The 8,805-nt window shown below is 50.0% G+C and overlaps 1 protein-coding gene across 1 annotated transcript; it reads left to right on the top strand.

Moving 5' to 3' along the window:
• Positions 1–1,740: 1,740 nt before the first annotated feature.
• On the top strand, positions 1,741–6,394 carry LOC139747019 (uncharacterized). The gene is made up of 2 exons (XM_071658756.1): positions 1,741–1,791; positions 2,699–6,394. Exons 1-2 carry the CDS (start codon positions 1,771–1,773, stop codon positions 6,098–6,100), a joined length of 3,423 nt encoding a protein of 1,140 aa, XP_071514857.1. The 5' UTR covers positions 1,741–1,770; the 3' UTR covers positions 6,101–6,394.
• The last annotated feature ends 2,411 nt before the right edge of the window (positions 6,395–8,805 follow it).

Below are 8,805 nucleotides of genomic sequence, written 5' to 3' on the forward strand. Positions count from 1 at the left end.
ATCAAAATTAAACAGTGGTGTGAAGGACAGAGGAAGGAGACGCAAGGAAGGAGTTGGTGGAAGGTCATGTGCAACCGGGTATGGTGGGTGAGGGATAAAGAAATTCCATGTCGGACAGAGTGGGTGGGTTTGGGATAAAGTAGGAAGGGGTGGGGCATAGTGAGTAGGTGTGGGGCATAGTGAGTAGGTGTGGGGCATAGTGGGTGGGAGTGGGAGAGAGTGGGTGGGTGTGGGAAAGAGTGAGAAGGTGTGGGAGAGAGTGAGGGTGGGTGGTGTGGGAGAGGGTCCGTGGATATGGAAGAGAGTGGGTGGGGAGTAGGGACAAAACAGGGAGAGAGAGTCAGCGGCAGTGGAGCAGACCCAGGTGTGGGTGGGGGAAGGAGTCGTGACGTACAAAGAACAGCCAAACGCAAATCATGCGACAGAGAAACTTCGAGGAACCCTTCCCCCTGTCCAACGAAGCCAGGACGGGAACGTCCGTCCGTCTCCGTCGCCGTCAATACCACCACCTTCGCCAGGCCTGGTCGTCTTGTGACAAGTTTTCTTCTTTTTTTTCGGCCTCCTGGCGGGGCTCAGGAGCGAGCATCCCGCCCTAGCTGTAAATTAGATCGGGTGTCCAAGGACGTCTCATCTTCCATACCGGTAACGCTTGTGAGTGTACGATAGACACAGGTGGCAGCACCTCTGGTGCTGGGGCATTACCATAGTAAGAAACGATTGGGAGAGATTATAGTGGTGATAATCACCAATTTGACATACCAAACGATTCACATAATCATAGTCACATAATCACACTTGGGCGCTCGGGTTTCGGGCCTGGGACTAGAAATTTGTGGTCAGAAACATGGAAAATCCCAGTGACAACTGAAGTTGCTCTTGGCTTGCGTCTCACGACGAGACACAGACGGAATAATCCCACAGCATCACACGGTCACATCATCCCATACGGCAGGGATGAACGGCTGCGAATGACAGGTACAGTAGAGGTCGGTGGGACTAGGAGGGTCACGGGTGGACGTAACGCTGCAACACTGTCCCCAGGGTTCTGTTTGAGGGAAGTGTGGCTCGTGCACTGTGGGAGGGCACCTACACCTACAGTGTATCGGGACTAAAGGCATCTAGAAACAGTAGCAACACCTACAGTGTATCGGGCCTAAAGGCATCTAGAAACAGTAGCAACACCTACAGTGTATCGGGACCAAAGACCTCAGAAGCAACACCTACAGTGTATCGGGACCAAGGACCTCAGAAGCAACACCTACGGTGTATCGGGACTACAGACCTCTGAAAACAGTAGCAACACCGACAGTGTATCGGGACCAAGGACCTCAGAAGCAACACCTACAGTGTATCGGGACCAAGGACCTCAGAAGCAACACCTACAGTGTATCGGGACTACAGACCTCTGAAAACAGTAGCAACACCGACAGTGTATCGGGACCAAAGACCTCAGAAGTAACATCTACAGTGTATCGGGAGTACAGACCTCTGGAAGCAGTAGCAACACCGACAGTGTATCGGGACCAAAGGCATCTGGAAGCAGGAGCAACACCTACCAAAGACCTCAATAGCAATGCCTACAAAAACTTGTGAGCAGAGCAGGTTGAGGAGGTAGGAGGTAGGAGGAGGAGGAGGAGGAGGGCGTGGCGTTGGTTGGGCAGGAGCGGTCCAGGTTGTGTGCTCGCCACCACGCCCACCACCAGGGTATATAAAGCAGTTGGTTAGTAGGGCAGACGTGTCAGTGTGTGTGTGTGTGTGTGGAAGGCAAGCATGGCGACGCTGGACGGTAGAGTAAGTACCTCATCACAACACTGCAGCCCCCACCAACCCTGATGCCTCGTCTGTAGCCTCACTACCAACACTTCCTCGACAGATTTCAAGTCTTGAAAACTCTCCTCTCCCTCCCTCCCACATTTGTTGCTTAAAGTCCTGCATTCCTCATACTTTGAAAGCATTACTTATTTGAGACTAATTTTTTTTTCCTTCTAAAGAAAGTTAAGAAAAAGAGGGAAAGGAGAAATTATTACTAAGATGAGAGGTTTAGCTACGCCCAGCGAGCGATTAAGATTTAGCAATTTCTTTTCTTTTTCCTCTGTGATCATCAACAGTGTTTCTTTCCACTGTCCCTGTGTCCAGACGGTATCGTTCCGGTGTGTCTCGCACACGAAGGCAGGCAGAGCATAGCAACAGAAAGAACAGTTCAGACGTAATGTTATTTACATATTATGAAGAGTTTGATGAAGAACTCAAGACTGACTATGACCTGTACACACACACAGACACACACACAGACACACACACACACACACACACACACACACACACACACACAGACACACGCACACACACAGACACACGCACACACAGACACACACACAGGTCTCCGTGGTGTAGTGGCTAGCGTTAATGACTATGAGTCACCTCAGGCCAATCGAGGGTATCGAACCGGCATGGGTTCGAATCCTCGGAGTGGCAGTCGGCCTACACCTAACCCAGGTGTTCATCCTCCCCTCGGGGATGGTCGATATATAGGTACCTGAACTTGGTATTAAGGAAACAAGATGTTTAAAAGACAGCCTCGAAAGGCCCCAATGGTCTGCTGGTGTTTCAATTCCTTTGTATTCCTTTGAATGTCTTTGTATTCCCTTGTATTCCCGTGGTCCCACCGTCCTCTGACCACTCTGGCATCATGTTGCAGGCAGTGTTGTTCCTGGCGGTGATCAACAGGCTCGTCCTCCTTGGAGAAGGGCGCCCCTCCTCTGTACAAGGGGTACCCATCACCTACAGCCTCTTGCCAGCTGGAGGCGTCCACAAGACGTACGGGGCCGACGGAAGTTACGCCTTCAACTACGACACTCCGACCAGCTCTCGCTCTGAAGACGGCGACGCTGGTCTGAACGTAAAGGGAAGCTACAGCTTCCGTACTGGTGATGGACGAACCAGGACCGTCAACTACAGGGCAGGGGCGGAGACTGGCTATGTTGCCGAGGGGGACGACCTCCCTGTTGCTCCTGCTGGATCACTAGTTCCCTCTGTTGATGCTGTCGATTATTCAGCTTCAGGGTCTCCAGAGGCAGCACAAGTGAGGGGCTCAACATCCCCTGACGGAGGTTATTCTTTTGAGTATGAAACCCCAACCAGCTCTCGCTCTGAAGGTGCTGATGCCAACCTGAACGTGAGGGGACAATACAGCTTCCGTGCTGGAGATGGACGAACGAGGACCGTCAACTACAGGGCGGGGGCGGAGACTGGCTATGTTGCCCAGGGGGACGACCTTCCTGTTGCTCCTGCTGGATCACCAAGTCCAGCTACAGGAGCCATGGTATATTCATTTTCAGAGCCACAACAAGGAGCAGCAGTGAGGAGCTCTCTTTCTCCTGACGGAGGTTACTCCTTCAGCTACGAAACACCAACCAGCTCTCGCTCTGAGGATGCTGATCCCAGACTGAACGTGAGGGGACAATACAGCTTCCGTGCTGGAGATGGACGAAGAAGAACTATTAGTTACAGAGCGGGAGCTGCAACTGGCTTCATTGCTGACGGGGACGACCTGCCTGTTGCTCCTGCTGGATCACCAGTTCCCTTGGTGCCGGATGTTGCAATTCCTGCTATTCCTCAGACTAGAGCCGCTGCATCTCCAGCATCAGGGTCACCCGAAGAGGCTCATCTGAGAAGCTTTGCTTCTCCTGACGGAGATGCACGAGACAGGGCCGTCAACTACAAGCCGGAGGAGAACACTGGCTATGTTGTAGAGGGTGAAGACCTGCCTGTTGCTCCTACTGGATCAGCAGTTCCCTTGGAACTGGATGCTGCACCTTCTCCAGTCCCTCAGACTAAAGCCGCTGCATCTCCAGCATCAGGGTCACCCGAGGAAGCTCAGTTGAAAAGCTCTGTTTCTCCTAACGGAGATGCACGAGACAGGGCCGTCAACTACAAGCCGGGAGAGAACATTGGCTTCGTTGCTGAAGAGGACGACCTACCTGTTGCTCCTGAGGCTCCCGCTGAATCACCTGCTCCTTCTCCTGCAGTTCCTTCGGCAAGAGAGGACGACCTACCTGTTGCTCCTGAGGCTCCCGCTGAATCACCTGCTCCTTCTCCTTCAGTTCCTTCGGTAAGAGAGGACGATCTACCTGTTGCTCCTGAGGCTCCCGCTGAATCACCTGCTCCTTCTCCTTCAGTTCCTTCGGCAAGAGCCGTCGCATCGTTAACATCAGGGTCTCCAGAGGCAGCACAAGTGAGGAGCTCAACATCCCCTGACGGAAGTTATTCTTTTGAGTATGAAACACCAACCAGCTCTCGCTCTGAAGGTGCTGATGCCAACCTGAACGTGAGGGGACAATACAGCTTCCGTGCTGGAGATGGACGAACGAGGACCGTCAACTACAGGGCGGGGGCGGAGACTGGCTATGTTGCCGAGGGGGACGACCTTCCTGTTGCTCCTGCTGGATCACCAAGTCCAGCTACAAGAGCCATGGTATATTCATTTTCAGAGCCACAACAAGGAGCAGCAGTGAGGAGCTCTCTTTCTCCTGACGGAGGTTACTCCTTCAGCTACGAAACACCAACCAGCTCTCGCTCTGAGGATGCTGATCCCAGACTGAACGTGAGGGGACAATACAGCTTCCGTGCTGGAGATGGACGAAGAAGAACTATTAGTTACAGAGCGGGAGCTGCAACTGGCTTCATTGCTGACGGGGACGACCTCCCTGTTGCTCCTGAAGACCCCGCTCAATCACTACTTCCCTCGACGGAAGCTCTTGTATATTCGGTTTCTGGATCACCAGAGGGAGCTCAAATGAGGAGCTCTCTTTCTCCTGACGGAGGTTACTCCTTCAGCTACGAAACACCAACCAGCTCACGTTCTGAAGATGCTGATCCCAGACTGAACGTGAGGGGACAGTACTCCTTCCGTGCTGGTGATGGACGAACGAGGACCATCAACTACAGGGCGGGGGCGGAGACTGGCTATGTTGCCGAGGGAGACGACCTCCCTGTTACTCCTGGTGGATCACCAGTTCCCTCGGTAGTGGATGTTGCAATTCCTCCAGTTCCTCAGTCTAAAGCCGCTGCATCTCCACCATCAGAGTCACCCGAAGAAGCTCGGTTGAAAAGCTCTGTCTCTCCTGACGGAGATGCACGAGACAGGGCCGTCAACTACAAGCCGGGAGAGAACACTGGCTTCGCTGCTGAAGGAGACGACCTACCTGTTGCTCTCGAGACTCCCGCTGGATCACCAACTCCCTTGGTTAAAGGTGCTGAATCTCCTTTAGTTTCTTCGACAAGATCTTTCGCATCTTCAACATCAGGATCACCAGAGGAAGCGCAACTGAGAAGTTCCGTTTCTCCTGACGGAGGTTACTCCTTCAGTTACGAAACCAAAACAAGCTCACGTTCTGAAGATGCTGATCCCAGACTGAACGTGAGGGGACAATACAGCTTCCGTGCTGGAGATGGACGAAGAAGAACTATTAGTTACAGAGCGGGAGCTGCAACTGGCTTCATTGCTGACGGGGACGACCTCCCTGTTGCTCCTGAGGACCCCGCTCAATCACTACTTCCCTCGACGGAAGCTCTTGTATATTCGGTTTCTGGGTCACCAGAGGGAGCTCAAATGAGGAGCTCTCTTTCTCCTGACGGAGGTTACTCCTTTAGCTACGAAACACCAACCAGCTCTCGTTCTGAAGATGCTGATCCCAGACTGAACGTGAGGGGACAGTACTCCTTCCGTGCTGGTGATGGACGAACGAGGACCGTCAACTACAGGGCGGGGGCGGAGACTGGCTACGTTGCCGAGGGGTACGACCTCCCTGTTGCTCCTGCCGGATCACCAAGTCCAGCTACAGGAGCCATGGTATATTTATTTTCAGAGCCACAACAAGGAGCAGCAGTGAGGAGTTCTCTTTCTCCTGACGGAGGTTACTCCTTCAGCTACGAAACACCAACCAGCTCTCGCTCTGAGGATGCTGATGCCAGTCTGAACGTGAGGGGACAGTACACCTTCCGTGCTGGAGACGGAGGCACAAGAAGCGTGACCTACAGGGCGGGAGCTGGTACTGGCTTTGTTGCTCAGGGCCAACACCTGCCTCGAACCGCTTTATAAACTGACCTGTAATCGACTTTTGATATCTTTTCCCGCCATGGTAAACAGACGATACAGACTCGCACAATGAACTGCGTTAACCCACAGGGAGAGCAGGTGTTACGGGCTTTCACTGTTGGGATAATGTCGCTGGACCTAAGTACGTGGCGAGTGGGAGTGAAATACAATCAACACTAGATGATGTAATGGTAACATTTTGTTAATCTTTTACGGAGTTTATGTGTTCGGGGAGAAAGACAACAACATAAGATATGAATCTGCTTTGAAATAAACATTTCATTTTCTTCTGAGAAACCTTCGTTTTTCTTTACACATATAACCATGAGTATTCATGATATCTGTACACTATAGCCCATCTAATGCTTTTTGGTATTAACTATAGCTCTGCTATTGCTTTTTGGTATTCGTGTGAGTCTTAAAACATAAGACAGTCGCAATGAATATGCAGATCACAGCACCGTAATCTACGCGTGTACAGTCACGAGCCATACTTTCTTGACACATTCCCTCGCTGGCTGGGAGGAAGTTGAAGCCAAGGTTTTAAGAAAGGCCAAGTGAGCGGACATGACCTTAGTCCAGGTGTCTGGTAATGTCTCACGGTGAGGGTGGAGTGGAGACACACACACACACACACACACACACACACACACACACACACACACACCTCTATTACGATACAGATGAACACAGTCATAAAATATGAAATAAAAAAACTGCTATAATAAGCTTTGTTGTTCGGGTTATGATAAGTCCATCTTATACATTTCTTTTCACAATGGTTCTCGAAGGGAGGGAGGCGGGAGGAACCACTCCACCACCATCATCACCAGCAGCAGCCTCTCACATACGCAGGCCAGGACACCATCCTGAAGAATACATGGACGTCCTCTCCCTGAGGGCCCAGGCCCTTTCTCTGGGGTCTGGAAACCTGAAAAATACATGGACGTCCTCTCTCCGAGGACCCAGGCCCTTCGTCTGTCCTCTGGGGTCTGGAAACCTGAAGAATACATGGACGTGCTCTTTCTGAGGACCCAGGTCCTTCGTCTGTCCCCTGGAAACCTGAAGAATACATGGACGTCCTCTCCCTGAAGACCCACGCCCTTCGTCTGTCCTCTGGGGTCTGGAAACCTGAAGAATACATGGACCTCCTCTCTCTGAGGACCCAGGCCCTTCGTCTGTCCTCTGGGGTCTGGAAACCTGAAGAATACATGGACCTCCTCTCTCTGAGGACCCAGGCCCTTCGTCTGTCCTCTGGGGTCTGGAAACCTGAAGAATACATGGACGTCCTCTCCCTGAGGACCCAGGCTCTTGGGCTGTCCTCTGGAAACCTGAAGAATACATGGACGTCCTCTCCCTGAGGACCCAGGCCCTTCGTCTGTCCTCTGGGGCCCGAAAACCTCTTCTATGTTAATCAAAGTTTTCCTTGCAGCTCTTCTCAAATGCACCTACTCTCGAACACTGCTCTACCAGTTCCCTAGAATGCCGCAACTCCAGTTTCCACTGAAAAGTAACCTTTTTGCTGAAAATATTCAAACGTCTAATATCTGGAAGTGGTTTGATTCCCATACAGGGAATCAAATGGAAGAGAAATTTTCTATCCACACACACAGATTGACTATGTAATCACAACCATAACATGCATGGAACAATATGAGTAAGACCTGGATACACCATCAGTAACTTGTTGAACCCTCTTCACACAGACCAGCACCAAAAATCACTCCTTTGCTCAAAGAATTCATACCAAAAATTATCCCTCTGCTCAAAGAATTCATGCTAAAAATTACTCCTCTGCTCAAAGAATTCGTACCAAAAATTACTCCTCCGCTCAAAGAATTCATACTAAAAATTACTCCTTTGCTCAAAGAATTCATACCAAAAATTACTCCTTTGCTCAAAGAATTCATACCAAAAATTACTCCTTTGCTCAAAGAATTCATACCAAAAATTACTCCTTTGCTCAAAGAATTCATACTAAAAATTACTCCTTTGCTCAAAGAATTCATACTAAAAATTACTCCTTTGCTCAAAGAATTCATACCAAAAATTACTCCTTTGCTCAAAGAATTCATACCAAAAATTACTCCTTTGCTCAAAGAATTCATACCAAAAATTACTCCTTTGCTCAAAGAATTCATACCAAAAATTACTCCTTTGCTCAAAGAATTCATACTAAAAATTACTCCTTTGCTCAAAGAATTCATACTAAAAATTACTCCTTTGCTCAAAGAATTCATACCAAAAATTACTCCTTTGCTCAAAGAATTCATACCAAAAATTACTCCTTTGCTCAAAGAATTCATACCAAAAATTACTCCTTTGCTCAAAGAAGTCACCATAAATTTCCAGGCCGGTAGTTCCTTACAGACACGGGCCACCTGGTCTATGGACGCGAAAGACAGTTGAAGACCCCGGACACGAGCAGAGCACACCATCCCAGTCTGGGAGAACTGCAGGAGAAGAGCAACGTCTGCTGATGAGCAGAAGTAGCAGTGTTGCTACTGGGGAGGAGGAGGGTCTCTTCCCCGCGACCTTCTTCGACAGATTGGGCCACACTACAAGGTCATCATCATCTTCTTCTTCTTCTTCTTCTTCATCTTCTTCTTCTTCTTCTTCTTCTTCTTCTTCTTCTTCATCATCATCATCATCATCATCATCATCTTCATCTTCTTCTTCTTCTCCATCTTCTTCTTCTTCCTCATCAA

This window comes from Panulirus ornatus, chromosome 67 (assembly GCF_036320965.1).
Source record: "Panulirus ornatus isolate Po-2019 chromosome 67, ASM3632096v1, whole genome shotgun sequence".
Lineage (NCBI taxonomy): Eukaryota > Metazoa > Arthropoda > Malacostraca > Decapoda > Palinuridae > Panulirus > Panulirus ornatus.